This window comes from Camellia sinensis, chromosome 6 (genome assembly GCF_055761805.1).
Source record: "Camellia sinensis isolate YWXY chromosome 6, ASM5576180v1, whole genome shotgun sequence".
Lineage (NCBI taxonomy): Eukaryota > Viridiplantae > Streptophyta > Magnoliopsida > Ericales > Theaceae > Camellia > Camellia sinensis.
In genome coordinates, this window is record NC_138966.1 from 204,215,044 (window position 1) to 204,233,129 (window position 18,086).

At 33.6% G+C, this 18,086-nt stretch overlaps 3 protein-coding genes across 8 annotated transcripts; all 3 read right to left on the reverse strand.

Moving 5' to 3' along the window:
- Nucleotides 1–637: 637 nt before the first annotated feature.
- Nucleotides 638–5,218, reverse strand: LOC114264480 (S-adenosyl-L-methionine-dependent methyltransferases superfamily protein). 3 transcript variants are annotated; one of them, XM_028205101.2, is made up of 9 exons: nt 3,827–5,218; nt 2,972–3,085; nt 2,478–2,546; nt 2,331–2,350; nt 2,204–2,256; nt 2,072–2,102; nt 1,841–1,919; nt 1,128–1,267; nt 638–964 (listed from the first exon to the last, which is right to left on the reverse strand). In XM_028205101.2, the coding sequence occupies exons 1-9, from the start codon at nt 4,002–4,004 to the stop codon at nt 917–919; spliced, it is 732 nt and encodes a 243-aa protein (XP_028060902.1). In that variant the 5' UTR covers nt 4,005–5,218; the 3' UTR covers nt 638–916. The 3 variants fall into 3 exon arrangements, with proteins under 3 accessions (XP_028060902.1, XP_028060900.1, XP_028060901.1); XM_028205099.2 differs by having other exon boundaries at nt 1,820–1,919; XM_028205100.2 differs by having other exon boundaries at nt 1,820–1,919; nt 3,836–4,126.
- A 127-nt stretch (nt 5,219–5,345) lies between these two features.
- LOC114264479 (putative E3 ubiquitin-protein ligase RHA4A) lies at nt 5,346–9,038 on the reverse strand. 2 transcript variants are annotated; one of them, XM_028205097.2, is made up of 4 exons: nt 8,234–8,969; nt 8,058–8,117; nt 7,729–7,814; nt 5,346–5,860 (listed from the first exon to the last, which is right to left on the reverse strand). In XM_028205097.2, exons 1-4 carry the CDS (start codon nt 8,459–8,461, stop codon nt 5,554–5,556), a joined length of 681 nt encoding a protein of 226 aa, XP_028060898.2. In that variant the 5' UTR covers nt 8,462–8,969; the 3' UTR covers nt 5,346–5,553. The 2 variants fall into 2 exon arrangements, with proteins under 2 accessions (XP_028060898.2, XP_028060899.2); XM_028205098.2 differs by lacking the exon at nt 8,058–8,117 and having other exon boundaries at nt 8,234–9,038.
- Nucleotides 9,039–10,754: 1,716 nt separating this feature from the next.
- LOC114264477 (signal recognition particle 19 kDa protein) lies at nt 10,755–17,663 on the reverse strand. 3 transcript variants are annotated; one of them, XM_082873002.1, is made up of 5 exons: nt 17,445–17,647; nt 15,088–15,489; nt 11,997–12,180; nt 11,739–11,838; nt 10,755–11,133 (listed from the first exon to the last, which is right to left on the reverse strand). In XM_082873002.1, exons 3-5 carry the CDS (start codon nt 12,171–12,173, stop codon nt 10,997–10,999), a joined length of 414 nt encoding a protein of 137 aa, XP_082729128.1. In that variant the 5' UTR covers nt 12,174–12,180; nt 15,088–15,489; nt 17,445–17,647; the 3' UTR covers nt 10,755–10,996. The 3 variants fall into 3 exon arrangements, with proteins under 3 accessions (XP_082729128.1, XP_082729127.1, XP_082729129.1); XM_082873001.1 differs by lacking the exon at nt 15,088–15,489 and having other exon boundaries at nt 17,445–17,663; XM_082873003.1 differs by lacking the exon at nt 15,088–15,489 and having other exon boundaries at nt 11,997–13,530; nt 17,445–17,527.
- Nucleotides 17,664–18,086: the final 423 nt, after the last annotated feature.

The following is an 18,086-nucleotide window of genomic DNA, read 5'->3' on the forward strand; positions in this document are numbered from 1 at the left end:
AATTTATCTTAGCATCTATAATTTCATACCACTACAATAATAATCCCATAACTCAATCTCATCATAGTCATAATCTCAACCAACCTAATTTTATAATCAGACATAACCTTGCATCATTTCAGTTTATGGAAACGGAGAGGCTTCTCAAGTGAACTAGCCTCATGGGATAATCTAAGTCATTCATTTTTAAAATCTTTGTACAAATTAACCATGAAAAGATTCGTATTAGAAATTCACAACCCTCTCAAAACTTTCCAATGTCAATCAAATAGGATTCCTCTCACCAAGTTGCACTGAACCTGCATTCAAGGCACACAAGTTTCTTGCCAAGCCAAAGATCTCTCTCCAAACTGGGGGGCTTCCCGATATTACTTGAGTTAATAATCATTCAAACCATCAAACTCAACTGAACAAATCATGTAAATCCATACAAAACCACCCAAGCTGGTGATATAAATTTTATAAATACATATTTTCCCCATTCAGTACAAATTAATATTCAAACTACATACAAATAAAAATCCACTCATTGGGATGTGAATAGAGAGGGTATTTAGATCAACAAAGGCACTCAAAATCAAGTTGCATCAAGAATACAACCTACATATTTGTGCTCAAGATGCCAAGAGCAAAGATAGGAAATCAACTCTGCCAACGCATCATGACTCGATTAATATTGATCACCCAAAAGGTAACACAAATATAAAGATTTGTGAAAACAAATGAATGTTACAACACTCAACAGGTTATGTCTGGATATTAATGATAAACTGAGGGTAAGTTAGATTCTTACAACATTCAACTTGTCATAGTCGAATATTAATAGACAATCTTAGCGTAAGCTACATTTGTCAAGATATCCAGCAAGAAGAGCTTAAAGAATCCAAATACAACAGGCTGAAGATGCTGATCTTCTTCAATCCATTGCCGTTTCATGATCCAAGCTTGGCCTTAAAGAATTCTCCTAAAATCAGTGGAAAGAATAATAAGAACCAAATTGCTATTGATGTATCCGAATCTTTCCCAGCTCATACTTTCTCCAAGTCAGGTGTATTTGTAAATGCAAAAACTAAAAAAGGATGTTTGGGCAAGCTGATGTGATGCGAAGAGACACTGCGCAGACTGACCTTAATACAAACATAGATATAATGGACGTCAGGGTTCTTTCCAAGAGCTGCTTCTACTGAGCTTCCCCCATCATCCAATGGAATAGGAGAGGTCAGCTCCCATTTCTGATGTCCAGAACCTCCCTCTGACATAAGTTTGTCTGCGAATGTGGTCACAATCAGCCAGAAAACAAGTAATTAACTACAAGGAATAAGATGTCATGTAATGAATGTGATTAATAATATAACTACATCCAACAGGTTATAACAAACTGCACAATTGCAAAAGAAATTTGGGGTTAACTCTTTAGGATATGCAGATCCTAAGGACTGAGAACTGAATGGATCCTTATTTAACCAAAACGTGACTCGGGATAATCAATGAAATCACATATTGCAGCATAGTTCAATATAATCTCTGTATCAGCGGTTAAATATATGTGCATGAATTTAAGATAATACCACTCCTCTTTGCAATTGACACATACTAGGGAATAAGGAATTTGGATGTTCTAGCTATAACAAGTCATATTTGAGCTCCTTTGCCTCAACTATTTTGCAATAGCAAATTTTCAATTTGTAAATCAAAAGGGCAAGAGTAACTTGACTGTTTTAAGTGAATGCATACACATTATGTGTGATTTTGTAACACAAATTGGTGGAAGCACTATGCTGTGTAAAACTTTACTTTAAAATGTAACATGATCCTTAACTGCAAAGGGACTTTAGCTGACCTATCACATGGAGTTTTATTGTCCATGAACATGAATCTCTCAACAAGCGTAAACGGGAAATTGGTACTCCATATGTAATCTGCAAGACACGAGAGACTCGTAAAAGGCAAAGAAAAAAAATGTGAAAACATAAATCTATAAAGCTGCAATAAATAATAATTTCAGAGAAAATGATAAATGTAAACAACGTTTAATTTTTCTGATCTGGAATAAATAGTAACGTATGATTACCAGAATATAAACTCCTTTATCCTTGAGGACCCTATAGTTTGTCATCAACTGCTTCAATATATTAACAGATCAAGAAAGAAAAAGTAACAGGATGGAAAAAAATACACAATGTTGGAAATGATTTCATTGTACCTTCCAACCTCCTCAAGCATCCTAGCAGCATTTATTTGTGAATTACTGCCACACTGGAAACACATATTCGGTTTGAGTAATTACTCTTTCAAAAAATAAAAGTACTATTACCAAACACAGAACTCACCAAAAGAGAATCTAGAGTTCCTGGAAACACCAAATAAAATAACATCAAGAATGGTTCCAAAACCATAGCAACAAGATGCAATTCAGATCTCATCTCATAAATGTTAACGGGAGACGTAACAAAAAGACAAAACAAAAAATTAAATACCTTTGTCAATTACAGCATCAAAGGAACCTGTTTGAAATGCACTCATATCTCGGGCATCCATTTTAATATCTGCTTAACATTGAGGAAACTGCACTTGCAATATATAGCTCATCATTGCAGAACTTTCTAATAAAGAAGTTCCAGCAATTTTGTGGAGTATACCAATATCAACCTACATGCATCTAGAGCTGAAATTTTAAAATTAGTTAATATTAAGTTCTGATGTTGTTAGCCTTACCTGTGATTCATCCATTATATTTGTTTGTTATTTCCCATGCATTATCAGGACAAGTGCCTCGAAGCATAGCTAAAAAAATGTTCAGTGTGACTGAATTCAGACTTTAATAGCTCCACATCAAGATCAACCAACTGAAACACTGCTAGATCAAGTAATACTGATCAACAGTACAATAATGTACCATTTTGAGCACTTTCCACAATACAATTCTAAAAGGCAGATATTATGCACTACACACAGAATAAACAAAAGATACATTTCAGTTGCGGATGATTACTGTATTTCTTTTGCATAGCTTCAATCACCACAGAGGATATATCAATGTTGACAACGTCCCCATAGCCATCATCAGTCATGCCTTCACTAAATGCTGCAAGTAAACACAAAAACCATGATCAGCGGGTGCATGAACATGTCAATCTATAAAGTTGGTTTGTCAAGGATGCATCTAACATGAATTTTCCCTAAAAGAACATTTGTTGCACATAACATACTTCTCTTTGATGTTCAAATGCAAAAGTTGAAGTATCAGCTGCAAATTGTAAATAACAAATCAAAACTGTTAATAATTGTGAAGGAGTATTAGTTATTCCTTTTTTTTATTTTGTAAAATTTGAACATGATTGTTGACAAGTAATCAATCTGTCAAGTGGCAAGCATCAAGATCCATTATTACGAATTAAAAATCAAATGATTGGTACGTTGTTCTTTACGAGAGTAGGTGTTCTAAGGAATCATATTTAAGAATTGCTTAACCAAATGTCCTCAGGGCAATTGATAACAATAAGCTTTTGAAGATTACACTAGTGGGATGGGATTTGTACAATATCAACTTAATTAGTGAGAAACTTGAATCAATATCAATAAATTATTTAAGCATCGAAAAAGACATAGGTGCATCCAACAAGGAAAGTGCAATTTTTATGAACAAAACATAATGGATAATAACAAAATCAATCAGAAATTTCTTAATCCAAGAGAACAATGAGAGATCTAAAGACAGAGATCACACAAACATATATATATATATATAAGAAAAGAGGGATGTATATATAATATATATGAATGGAGAGAGAGAGAGAGAGAGAGAGAGAGAGAGAGAGAGAGATACCGGAGTTACCAGAACCGACGACGAGGACACGGTGGTGAGAGGGGACGTAGAGGCGGAGGAGGGGGGACAAAGAAGGGTACTTTTGGTACCAATCGAAGGGACCTGCCTCTTGTGCGTACCTATTGTCCCAATACCACGCCTCTCCGTATGCCTGCGTCGTCGACGTTCCCAGCGTCATCTCTCTCTCTCTCTCTCTGTGAGATTTATTTTCTTGGTAATGTCGTTGTGTGTTGAGTTACTGTTCAAACTCTGATGTCGATCTGCCTGTGAGATGATGATGATGATGATGATGATGATGGATGATGGATGAAGAAGATGCCGGTGGACACGTGTCACACTAATATTTGTTAGTTACGGTTGACTCGGCTGGCTTTTCAATTCTGTAAACGGTAATTAATTAAATCTCTAATCCGAATTGGGACACATATAGGATTTGCGTGAATCTTACGCTTATGTAAGAAATTTGATAATTTATTTAATAGTTTATTTGAAATCCGAACCTTACTCATCCGAATTACCATCACATAATTGCGCACCTACCGTTCGTTCCCACCTAATCTCCTAAATCGGGCTGTCATCAGTTACTATCACAAGATCTGTTTTAATAATTAGGAATATTAAATTTTTTATAAGTAATATTAAAGACTTAAAAATTTTAGCAAAAATTTCTATGCAATGTCTTATGGGCGTGTTTTCACACCATACCCATACCCATGTAAGACATTTGATAAATTTTTAATAAAATTTTTAAAATTTCTAATATTTTTTATTATTTATTAAATAAATAACCAAATATCTTATATGAGTATGGGATTTGCAATTTTGTGCACTATATATCCATGTGAGACATTTGATTATTTATTTAATAGAAAATTTGATACTTATAATATTCTACTTTAATAATTTGAATTATTTATTTTATAATTTTTTATATATATTTTTATTCATTAAAAACAGTAAAAGTCGATTTGATAATATGTTCAATTTATTAATTTGTCATAAAAAAATAAACAATTTATTTTCAAAATATAATAATTATTATTTATGTTTTTAATGATAAATGTAATAAATTAAACATAATATGATTATTGAATTTGCCTTTCATTATTATTATCATTATTATTTTTAATGATATACACACAAAAAAAAAACCTCTACATCTAAAATTAAATATGACTAGAATGATCTTACTGTTACATCAAAAATTTATTCCATTTGTATGATCTACTCTAGTTGCTTTCTTCCTAGAGTCATATTTTGTGATGTATTTGATTGGAAAATTATTGAGTATTTCTTAATTATTATGTGATATTGTTCATTTGGTGATCAAACTAATAACATTGTAGAAAATTTTACAAGTGAGATAATATTGACTCATCTTTGTTAGATAATTGAAATACAAGTTTGCAATTTTTCATTTATTTAAAGCACAATGTTACAAGGTTACTCTAAGACTATCTAATAATTTTCTAATAAATTTATATGCTTGATGATAAAAACATATGCAAAGGCTTTACAATTCCAGAGTATCATTAGTCAATTTAATTATTTTCAACTTGTCAAAAAAAAAAAAAAAACACAAGGCACAGCATGGATACATTGAAGGCCCAAATTCAATTCAATCGGCTTTTCCTTGAGCATGTACTACTGATATAGTGATTACTACTACTAGCACATGGGATATTCTATAACTGGCATATATATTAGCACCACCATGGTTGTTCTCCTCATGAATAACCATGATTTGTGATACTTGAGCCATAACCGATTTCTGCTTCTTGTGGTTGATCCTCTTGTTGTGAATACGGCCTCCATCGGTAGTGGTGGTGGTGGGCAGTGGTGGTATCACCATCCTGTGGGTGGCTGAGCTTGGTGGGTGGCGGTGGGTGGGGATTAATGGAGGATCTACAAAGTGGGCAAGTGGAGTTGGAGTGGAGCCAGTGGCTGATGCAGTCGACGTGAAACACATGCTTGCATGATGGCACCTGATTCAACTCCTCTTTCATCTCAAATTCTCCCAGGCAAACACAACATCTGTCATTTTGGTTCACTCAAAACATTAACACATTTTTTCATAAAATCTAATCAAACAAGAACATGCTATACATAAAACAGGTTACTTCAAAGAAATTCAGCAGCAAGTTGAGGAAAACAAAAATGTTATACACAAAAAGTCGACCTTTTTTTCCTTTCTTTTTTTTTTTTTGGGTGTGATTTTTGTTTCAAATTGAACTAAATTGACACAATGTGAAAAATTCAAAATAAAATTGATATAATTAGAACTACAATGACCAAGTTAATTCAAATCAAAAGACAAATTAAAAAGACTAGGGGTGAAATTTGCTCCTCTACTTTTTAGGCAATCTTCGAATAAAATTTTCTAAATAACTAGGATTATTAATAGTAAGAAGTATGCTCAGTTTCACTGCACCCTGCAATATTGCTCTAGCACCCAAGTTTAGATGAGAATGACAGAAGAGATTCTTTCATATCTCAAAAGAACAAAATGATCATGTCCTAATTGCATATATATCACTTTAATCTTTATATCATTATTATAAATTCGTAGTGGGAAAGAGATAATCACCCACCTTCTAAAGGCATAAAGCAAGATACTAAATTTAAGTCTGAGAAGAGAGAAAAAAATGATCTAATCATTTCGTTAATAGTTTATTCATAATTGTGTCTTTTTTGTGGAACCTTTTGATTATTAATCCTCAGTATCTGCTACCAAATCACACCACACTTACAATGCATATAGTAGTGGCACACTGGTAAGAAAATCTCTCCATTTCAAAATGCTCCAAATCTTAAAACTTTGATGACAGAAAAAGAAATTAGTATTTTGATTAGTCTTCCTTCTCTGCCCTCTACCATGTCTTTTCTCTAGAAGCAAGGACAGGAGTGAGGAGTCATTTAATTTCTAGCTTTAATTTTTTCAGTCTTTTAGGGTATTGATAAAAAAAATTTAAAATATTTGTATATTCTTTATAGAAACACACTTTTATCAAGAATGTATAATTAATTAAAGTTTTTTAACAAATATCCTTAGACCCTGTTTGGTGCAATTTATTGGGTTGCGTATAAATTTTTTATTTTGAAAATTTGTATAAAATTGTTTAGTGTAACTTTTGCTTATAATTAATATGACAAAATTAATTTAAATAAATTGAAAAATCTAGTTATTGAAAAGTTAAGAAAGATACTTATACTTTTAACTTACGTTTTTTTAATATCAACTTTCAATTTGAAACAAGTTACACCAAATAGACCTTTGGTGAACTCATTAACAAAATTTTTAATTTTTATTATTCATTTTTATATTGGAAATATATATGCAGACCCTTTTAAGATGCCATTGATCTTCGATACTAGATTGAATACTTTCGTTCTAACTGAAATAATTTAGAGCCGTGCACTTCTTGAAAAAATAGTGGATGCTATTAGAGATTCTAACTGTCTATGGAAAAAGATAGAAGTTTATAAGTAGTTTTATCAATGGAGGTCATGATTGGTTGCAAAAATAATTCTCCATGACTATTTTTTTGTGCTTTTGGAGATATATTATACATGACACTTTCAAGTGTTTACTGAAACAAACTTTGTAAGTGGTCTATTTTTGAGATACAATCATAACAGCACTATATTCATGATGATAAATTATATTATGTGCACTTTCTTTTAAAAGAAAAAAAAAAAAAAAAAAAAAGAGAAGATTTTGGATTGTTTTTTTGGTGGACCCACCGTGTCAATTTGATTGATCTAGTGGAACTCTCTATAGAGAAGCACAATTATGATCATAATAATGTTAACTTCTCAAGTATCAAGACCTTAATTAACACACTTTAATTATGAAGTTGTAGTATGAGATGAAGAAAAGAAGAAAATGTAAGAGAACTTACTGTGAGTCCTTCTCCCTTAAACCTTCATCAAACAGGACAACTGGAAGCTTTTCTTTCAGCTCTCCCTTCAACCCCATCTCTGCAGTCTGTGCAAACACAATATAAATAAAGAAAGAAAAAAAAAAAAGAAATATATCAACAGAAAAACAATACAGAATGATGTGTTTGCATGGAGACTTATCATTTTAAAATTAAGCATCCATATAAATAACATTTAATTACAAAATGCTACCACCACATCCTGATGAATTCTATATAAAAATTATGTATGAATAGCAATTTTGTCAAAAAATTAAAAATCAGATTGAATTTTGAAGTAAAATTATTACATATACTTGCACTCTGCATGCATCTATGACTCCACTGTATGGCAAAATGATTGTATGCAGCTGGATATTGTACACAAGATAAGCATCACAAAATATATATTGTTGATGAACACACAAACACAGAGAGAGAGAGAGAGAGAGAGAGAGAGAGAGAGAGAGAGAGAGAGATGGCATACCAAGGGGGAAAAAGTAGCAGCATGATGATGATTCAGAGTAATTGGAAGTATTGGGGGAGGAGAAGAGAGGGTAGAGGACCTCCTCTTGAGGTAAAACAAATAAAACAAAAGAAACAAAATTATGGAAAAGAGGATTGGTATTGAAAATATAAAAGCTTGGTAAAGCCTAAGTTGAAGTTCTTGGGAGTATAGGTGAGCAGGAGGGCTTGGATTTTGAGAAAGACCCATCAATTCTTATGCGTTGATGATAATCTCCCAAGAGATCTCAAACAATACATATAGGATAGAGAGCAAGAGGGCCTCGTTGTTGAGTATACTTATGTGTATAGAGAGAGAGAGAGAGAGAGAGAGGGTTGAGAGACATTTAATCATGCATGAGCTTGGGGAAAAAGGCCTATAAATAATGTTAAGATTGTTAATGGTTAGAGAGATTAGGAGGAACTTTTTAGATCAGCAATATCTATTTGCGAGTATGGTAATGATGTTACAAAAAAAAGAACATGTTAGTTTGAAATGAGAGAATCTTTCATGATTTTATTTATTTTCTTTCTTATATGAAATAAGGCTTCATAAAGGTTAATAAAGAAACAAGAAGGAAAATTTCAAAAAAGTGAGATCCATCACTTATAAGATAATTGTATCTAATTTTAAATACAATTTGTGTGATATCTAACCTTAATCTTTTAGTCCTTCAAAAAAAAAATGCTTAAGTTTTTGAAGTCCCAACTCCTACAGTGATGGGATACCCATATACAAGCAAGTTAGAGCTGTGGGATGTGTGTGAATTTATTGTGGGCGTTGGCCAAATTACATTAAATTCAAATTTATAATATATTATACTTTTTTTTTATTACATCTTGAGTTTTTTTGTTTTTCTTCCTATCTTATGAGTGATGATGATTAAATTTTGTATACCTTATTAAGACTATTATGTGATTGATGGAATTTAGTGGTAAGTGTGTAAGTTACAATTTTGATTCTCCTCCAATCCCCCCCCAACTCAAATGTACTAAAAAATAAATAAATTAATCTATCCAATTATTCCATGTATTAAATACAAGAACAATTCCTCATTAGAAAGTATAAATATATATAGAGAGGGATATGTTCATCCTTTATGTATGATGGGACAAGCCACTAAGATATAGATCCCCACCTAGCACCATGGGCCCATTCATCCTCATCCATCACGCATGCATCATTTTACATTTAGCTTGATGCTCTTATTACATTGGAAATTCATTGCTCCATTGACAAAAGAAAGTGAAAATGATTGGTTTTGGTACACACATACATGGTTAACCAAAACAAATGCTTACTTTCAAGTTGCACATCTTTTTGTTCTTTTTTTCTTATTACCTTATAGGGCAATAGAATATCTTCTCTCTCTCTCTTCTAGTTATCTTATAAAGTAATAGAAAAGGTAGATAGTTTTGCACTTTCCTGGTCATTTCTGACCATTACAAAATACAATGTGAAATAGAAAATAACTAGTACTAATTCAATTAGCAAAATTTAATCATCATCACTCAATTACAACTTTTAAGCCATGTCTATTTGAACGGATTGGATTAAGTTGGATTGACATTCCCATGACTAATAATCTTAAGACCACGAATTCCTTTTAGATTGTGTATCCTATTATATGTTTGGATTGAGTTAAGATTATAAGAAGAGATTAACAAAATATTATCCAATCTGACGTTTGTTTAAGAAGATTGGAATGAATATGACATGACAAGACATAGGATATCTAATATATTTACGATGATACTTCTATTATGACCATTTGATAAATTAATCCAGACTTTGACTTAATCCCCAAATTTATATCTCACTCCTTATGTGAGATTGAATAGTCCATCATATGTAGCATACCATATCCTGATGAATTATTAATTCGTACTTTAATTTTTTTACCAAACATCGGATTAATAATTTTATTAGACTATTAGTTTAATTCTAAGCACATGTCCGCTTAAACAAATATGACTTTAATGTACCAAAAAAATTAAGGAAAAGAAAGAAAGAGAGTTTGGACTTTTCACAAAAGGTAGTCATGAGAAAGATACAGAACAAGTAGCTGACTAGCACCTATTAGAACTATGGTTGGCAGGTCCATGGCATAACAACCTTTTTTTTTTTTTTTTTGGGTTCGTGGCAAGTAATGTCATAAAACAACTTGCAGCCTTACAATAAAAATGGAATTGACAAAGTTGGTTTTAATTTTAACTTCAGCCAACTTACATATGTTTTACCTATATCTTTGTAGAGTATCTCAACCTATCAGATCTAAGATCTACCAGGCATAGAGGACATGCACAAGCTTTACTGCCAATGCATATGCTGAAAATTGTCGCAGAAACTTTTAACATGCCCAAAACTCATACGCAACCCGGCTCCCATCATCCAACTGATCAATGTGGATCAAGTCAACAACATTTACCTCGTGACTATTGTTCTTATTGATCCGGAAGTACCATGTCAGCATGTTCCCAAGATTACTGGATAATTTTACAAATTGCACTATAAAGTATTAATTATGCATTTCTCCTTTGAACTAGTTCACGACCACAATTTCTATCCCCACAAAAATGCGGCTGCTCTTTTCAGGGGAAAAAGAAGAAGAGTATCTTTAAATATTCCAAACAAATAAAAATATGGTGACTAACAAAAACACAGGGAGGGTTTTAAAAAAAAATATTTGATGTAGAAGTTTTAGAGCCTAACATTGACAACGGGGAAAAACTCAAACTAGTGAAGCTATCTCTTCTTTTTTCCACCTTTCCCAGATTTTGAAGGTCCAGCACCCGAGGTCGATGCAGCAGCAGGCTCCTGTTTCTTGGTCCTCCCAGGATGTCTGGGTACCAACTCTGCTATGCGGAGCATTAGCTGTTTCCCTGCAAACAACCGCAACATAAATAAACAAGAAAATGCAAAGTTAAAGTCATGATGTTCAATTATTGTTTCAAGCCCAAATTTACATTTCAGATCAGACACCCATGGCAATGAAATTCATTAACTTCATGTGTTTCATATTCTTGTCGATAAGATGCGTTCCAGCATAATTCGAGGTGTGGGAAAACAAGATTATAACTCACCTACGTTTTGCTTATGAGTTCTGTAAAAGTGATCAAGAAGGCCATACACACTTTTTCATCTTTATCAAGTTTTTGCAGCCAAATGTTAATAGAAGCAACCCATTCGTTTCAAATGTCGTTGACCAGACAAAGAGAACATTGTACTAGTGTTTTGGTTTTCAATGGGGGTATATCACCAATCAATATTTTGTGGTACCTCTCATTTCCACCACATTGAGGCCTGAGGCTGTAGAAGTTTGGTGGAAAGGATTACAGCTTCAATGAAATAATGGAGTCATAAATTCTTATGTTATGCAGGAAGGTTACATTTTATAAATGTTGTGTTGTTTAGCATGCAATTACAAAGAGAATAGCAGCAAAATGCGAAATTTAATGGTACTCATATTAATAAAGCTTATCCTTACTTGAAGAAATGGCTGGATTAAAGAAAGTTCCATCCTCCTTTTTCAGCAATACCCTCACCCTTCCTCGTTGCATGAAATCTCGTGGATATGCCTTATCAATCTTCAACAAGAAATCATTTCACAGAATATGTAAATAATTAAATATATCCACCCATTATCACAATGCCACCAGACTCGCTTTAAAAAAGTGAGACAAGGGCAGTGTCAATGGTAATAAAATATTTGACAAAGATTATTGCAGATTTCAAAACAACAAACCTCAATTGCAAACGGGAGTTTAAGATGAGAGCAACAATCACCAATCTCAGCACAAGTAGGATTTTCACAGGCTTTGCTTGTGCTTATTCGCCTTCCCTCTGCTATTGTTTTCTTTGAATTTATGTAAATAGGATACAATATGATCCACTTCTTTATGTTAGAGATTTCTCCATCCATGCCTCCTCTAAAGAAAGTGACAGATCAGATTGTCAAGACAAACCCATTACATAACATGCTAAAAGAAGCTCAAACAGATAAAGGTGCTAATTAAAAATTATAGTAGAAAAGCAGCACCACATTGAACGTTTGTAATCACTATATAAACAAGTAAATCATTTTCCTGGGAATACTAGAAGAAAAGCTTTTAAATAGTGAACCCAAAAAAGATAATATCATTGAACCATGAATATGGAGGGAACTAAAGGCAAGAGAATTTAAAAATAAAAAACAAAAAATAGAATGCCATTGGAAAACATAATGGGATAGATCTAACAGTGAAAAGAGAAATACCAGCGCACTTTAAGCACTAAAAGCTCCCGTTTATGGACAGTTACACACTTGAGGCTTGAGCTACACCATACACTTCGGTATTTGTCCACTGATATTTCAGACAATAGCAATAGACTAATCCCTACTAATTAGAGATTCTGAGAACCTAAGAATAGAGGTGCCTTTGTTGCATGGTTGCTTATATTTCCAAAATACAGATAAGACAGAAGATACTTGTTTTAATTTTCTTTACATACAACATTTTTGGTTACTGGAATAAGAGAAGCATAACACATCAATTGAATGGTTCAAAAACCCATTCCTTTCTGCGTTAATACAGGTTGCCTCGTAACCTATATTGTTATTTAAATGCATAATGAAATAAATAGTATTCAGTCTTAGGCCGGTACACTACTGCGCGGCATACGTCAATGTGCAATATCTCTCAAAGTCTTGTCTGAAGTCTTCTTTTTAATGCACAACATATATCTGAATTTTGATTCATCTAATCACTCAGATACGTACCATTCTCAATAAGTAGTAGTGTTTCTTAACCTGAATGGCGAGTCAAGCTTTCCATGTCCATAAATCCACATCTCAATCCTTAACAAAAAAAAAAAAAAAAAAAAAACACACCCTAGCTCCCACCTCTGCCCCCAACCAAATGCCAAAAAAAATAAAATAAAATAAGAAGGCAACGGAGACATAGGATTTCCACTATTTAAACTAATTTTCAAACAAAAAAAAAAAAATGATTTTTTTAACAGATGAAATGAACAATTCCCTGGGCTCAAACACATTAACAAATTCTAACCTTTCCTCTGCATTTGAAATTACAAATTATTTTTTTATGGTAAAATTTAATGGCACGAAATTCGATCATATAAAAATCCAACATATGTAATGCAGCCACTTAAAAGTAAGGGGAGAAAATCACGAGACACTAATGCACATATAAATTAATGTACAGGTAAGGATAGACAGATAACTTTGAGCAAACCGTTCAGCAACTGTTTTAATGGCCCCATTGATCAGGACGAAAAACCTTCAAACACGAAGTCAGTGGTCAAAATCAGATTATTTGATTGCATTTTTCAGCCTTGTAAATTAAGATGGAAAAATGATTTCCAGAACACAACATGAAATTCCATAACCTTCGCATCTGTCTATCTAAGCTCAATAGTAGCACAGTTTCAGTGTTGGCAACAATAACAACCGAATCAGAAGATTCAAAAACTGAAGAGAAAACCTTTACAAGATGGAAAAATGATTTCCAGAACACAACATGAAATTCCATAACCTTCGCATCTGTCTATTTAAGCTCAATAGTAGCACAGTTTCAGTGTTGGCAACAATAACAACCGAATCAGAAGATTCAAAAACAGAAGAGAAAACCTTTACCTGAATCTTAATTGTCGATTGATATGTTATGTGACGGATGGTAGGAATTGTCCTACAGCTAGCTAATGCCTTACATAATTGCTAGAGGATGGTGGGCAGTAGTAGCGTGGGTGTCAACGGTTTTTCTAATGTGGTATGGGTACTACCGAACCAACTTAAACAGATGTGTGGATCTAAGAAGCTTTCTAGGCATTGATTGGAGACTTGCTTAAACTAGAATTTTTAATATTTTTTTAGGGAGACTTGCCTGGAGCTCTTTAGATTCAAAGAAAGAAGGGATGTGCATGAGTCAGGTTGGGGGGAAATTTTCAACTCTGGCAAGTTGGGAATATTCCTACACACCAAACCACCCAATCCTCTAAGCTGGTGGGTTGATTGAAGCATTCTAGGGGTTTAGAAAACGTATTTTCTAAAATCATTCATCATGAACCTTGATTACAAACAACAAAAATACACAGCAAGATCATTAGCAACTCAAATTAGTTGCAGAACTATTGAACTTCGTTAGGCAAGGCAACAAAATATTCCATACAAACAAACACATACTAACTAAGGGCCTCTTGTAAACAGTCAAAGAAAAAAAAAAACAATTGAGAGATCAAAAACCTATCTCTTCGTGGATTTTAGTCCATTTGAAGAATCTATACACATACATGCATACATAAAAAAAAAAAAAAAAAAAAAAAAAAAAAAAAAAAATTGAGAAAACCCATCTCTGGCAAGTTGGGAATATTCCCACAGACCAAACCACATAATCCTCTAAACTGGTGGGTTGATTGAAGTATTCTAGGGGTTTAGAAAACCTATTTTCTAAAATCATTCATCATGAACCTTGATTACAAAAATACACAGCAAGATCATTAGCAACTCAAATTAGTTGCAGAACTACTGAACTTCGTTAGGCAAGGCAACAAAATATTCCATACAAACAAACACATACTAACTAAGGGTCTCTTGTAAACAGTCAAAGAAGAAAAAAAACAATTGAGAGATCGAAACCCTATCTCATCGTGGAGTTTAGTCCATTTGAAGAATCTATACACATACATGCATACATAAAAAATAAAAAAACAATTGAGAAAATTTCTAAAAAATTTACACACGAGACGGAGGGGAGCTGGAAGGGATAGATCTATGAGAAAAATAAGAACTGAGATGGGAGGATGAGAGAGAGAGAGAGAGAGAGAGAGAGAGAGAGTACCTATGAAATGATTCCGATCTGGGAGAAAGAGAGAGATCAGTAGCTGCAAACCGCGGATAAGGGCGTTAATGGTGGCGGAACATTGAGGGTTAGGCTTTAGGGGTTGATGCAGAGATGGAAACAAGAGGAAAGCCTGGGGTGTCTGGAGTAAGGATCCTCGGCCGCACTTTCTTGCGGCCCTCCCTGCCGCCCTCGCCAAAACGACGTCGTTTTGTTTAGTTGTTGTTTTTTTTTTCCCTCCAAAATTTGAGTTTCCCGCTTGTTTATTTCACTTTCATCTTCGTCTCTCTGTTTAGCCCTAACCATTACGACATATAGAGGTGGACAAAGAGAGAGAAGAGAGGCCCAGCTGGACAAAGAGAGAGAGACGATCAGTGAAGACTGCAAGACGATCGGCGGAATCTGCGAAAATGAAGAGAGAAACGAATTGAGAGAGATGGTGGATGGAGGCGACAGAGATGGATAGAGGATGGAGGAGGGACGCGAGTCCGGCAGCAATGCGACATTGCAGCGATGACGAGATCCATTTCATCTCTGTTTCATTTCTCGGCCGCTATATAGATATATACGTATATATAATTATTTTATGCAGTTCTTTGAAATTTTCTTTCACTTTCAAACCATTGAAAGAAAAATACTAATAAATATTGGTAAGTCTTCCAGAGACTTATAAAAATACTTACAAATATATTAAACAGCATACCAGAGACTTAAAAGTCTTCCCAATGGCATTGAGTTCACGTTATTTATTTGTTCTGACAGAGAACTCGGTTTAGGGGAGGTGCGTAAATTCGAGATTCAAAAACTATCCCTTAAGCCTATGACTAGGCAAACAAGAGGGAAATTTCGAGTATGAAAACTAGGAAGGTTTAGTTAGTTAGCCCATATACCAGGGATTTTTGTTTTAATTTTTTTTTTTTTTTTGAAACCGACAATTCAGCCTAGGCAGGCTCTGTGCACCCACTTAGTTGTGTAAACTGCCAATTTAGAAGCTACCCCTTAAGCTTATGAATTGGACAAATTGCGGGAAATCAAACCTCAGACCTCTTGCAAAGGAACCTAGGCAACTGAGCATCCTTTAAAAATAACATCTTTCCTTCAAAATTAAGGAACAGAGCATTTATAAATGATGCTTCAAACTCAAGCTTTTAAACTGAACTACTAGATATATTAATTTAATATTTTTTAATATTAGGTGATCTGCTTCAATGGTTATCTGCTTTTGAAGCCAAAGTTCTGTTTATTTCCCTATATAAAACATTTAGTAATGCTATACCAAAGTTCTGGTTATCTGCTTCAGGGATAGACCAACAAAAAGAAGAAGAAGAAGAAGAAGAAGGGAGAACAGAACTAATAGAAACATCAAGAATAGATGAGCCATTGGCAATACAAACAGTAATATGAGAAGAAGGAAACCAACACAACCAAATGAAGAAAAGAGAACATTAAATCTGGAATTAGAAAGTTTACTAGTAGATAATATAGTAAGAGACAATCGAGGAATATAGAAAACATCAGGAAGAAGAACACAACAAATAGAAATGACATACATAGGTGAGCCATCAGTAGTGCAAATAGTAATGGAAGAAGACACAGAAACAATGACTAAGAGAAGATAAATTTGATATCATATGATTGGAAGAACCAAAATCGAATATCCAAGTATTATGAAAGATACCTGTAGCATGAGAGAACCATGTAAACATGAATATGCAGTAGTCATGGCGAACATGACTGTGCAGTAGTCATGGCGGAAGCATGAGTTTGAGTCATTGAAGATGATGTAAGCATGGATTGAGTCAATGTGCTCATAGTGACGAGGCTTGTGTTTAGATTTATAGATATGTAATCAACCGATTTGGAATTATTCAGATTTATAGATATGTGCTGTGGGATTAAGGATCACATTCTATCAAATCCAAAACGCTAACAAAATAGTGAAAAAAACAGAGCTTATTCAGATTTATAGATATGTGCTGTGGGATTAAGGATCACATTCTATCAAATCCAAAATGCTAACAAAATAGTGAAAAAAACAGAGCTAAGGTTCACAAAATTTTATAAGTAGATTCATGGGTGTTCAATAATCTTTTTTAATGATAATAAAGAATAATCACTATATAATTACATATATATATATATATATATACGAGGGATACAATTCTCGGCATGGGTTTGAATGGAAGAAGAGAACCCTAACCCTAGAGAGGTTGTTTTTGGATGAATATAAACGCAATAGATATGATACAGGGCCTCTCGCCATGAAAATAAAGTTACATATAAGGAGATGAAAAACAAAGAATGAAATCAAAAACACAAAGCCAGTGATTGTGGGGATAATTGAAGCCGGAACATACCTGGATAGGATGAAAACGAAATTCGAATGGTTGAGAGAGAGAGAGAGAGAGAGAGAAGAATGGTTGGAGTTAACCCACCCAAAACCCTAAAAAACTGAGAGTAGAGGAGGGTGGAGAAGTACCCCCTTTTGCTTGATAAACCGTCTATTATTGGTGAGTTTAATCACAGGACTTCCTTCTATTATTATTAAATCTCGGGCAAAATACAAATAAGTTTGTGCTTTCAAAACTAATTACTAACTGTCACACCCGGTGTGTGTATGTTTTTCAAATAAATAAAAATAAAATAAAAAATTATTATTTATTATATGTTAATCAAGTCGTAAGAGTCTTATTCATTTGATATAAATTTAAGGTTCAAGTCTCTACTATTCATCTATCTATTTTTTTGTTCACTTTATAATAGTATAGATGGATAGATAGATATATTTGTGCACAATAATAAAAATGATTTTTTTTTCGTCTGTTTTTGAAAACATGTGAACCAATTTCCGAAAAACTAAAAATGATACAAAACTAATCTATAATGAAGACCAAAGGGAGAGAAACGAACCTCGTCACCTTCTCTTTTCGTCTCTCGCCAACTCTCTCTGTTAGTCTATCGCTGCTCCAGTCGCCCCACCACTGCCTGTTCTCGCCTCG

What these genes read in the sequence shown, in the direction of transcription:
- LOC114264480 (XM_028205099.2), bottom strand. Translation starts at nt 4,004, where the DNA reads ATGACGCTGGGAACGTCGACGACGCAGGCATACGGAGAGGCGTGGTAT. An exon ending in TAATCATCCGCAACTGAAAT is followed by an intron (nt 2,547 to 2,971) that starts GTATCTTTTGTT and finishes AATGTTAAGCAG; the next exon opens with ATATTAAAATGGATGCCCGA. An exon ending in ATATCTATGTTTGTATTAAG is followed by an intron (nt 965 to 1,127) that starts GTCAGTCTGCGC and finishes CACTGATTTTAG; the next exon opens with GAGAATTCTTTAAGGCCAAG.
- LOC114264479 (XM_028205097.2), bottom strand. Translation starts at nt 8,461, where the DNA reads ATGGGTCTTTCTCAAAATCCAAGCCCTCCTGCTCACCTATACTCCCAA. An exon ending in CATGCAGAGTGCAAGTATAT is followed by an intron (nt 7,815 to 8,057) that starts GTAATAATTTTA and finishes GTGTTTGCACAG; the next exon opens with ACTGCAGAGATGGGGTTGAA. An exon ending in TTAAGGGAGAAGGACTCACA is followed by an intron (nt 5,861 to 7,728) that starts GTAAGTTCTCTT and finishes CCAAAATGACAG; the next exon opens with ATGTTGTGTTTGCCTGGGAG.
- LOC114264477 (XM_082873001.1), bottom strand. Translation starts at nt 12,173, where the DNA reads ATGGATGGAGAAATCTCTAACATAAAGAAGTGGATCATATTGTATCCT. An exon ending in AACTCCCGTTTGCAATTGAG is followed by an intron (nt 11,839 to 11,996) that starts GTTTGTTGTTTT and finishes TTCTTGTTGAAG; the next exon opens with ATTGATAAGGCATATCCACG. An exon ending in TAATCCAGCCATTTCTTCAA is followed by an intron (nt 11,134 to 11,738) that starts GTAAGGATAAGC and finishes GGTTGTTTGCAG; the next exon opens with GGAAACAGCTAATGCTCCGC.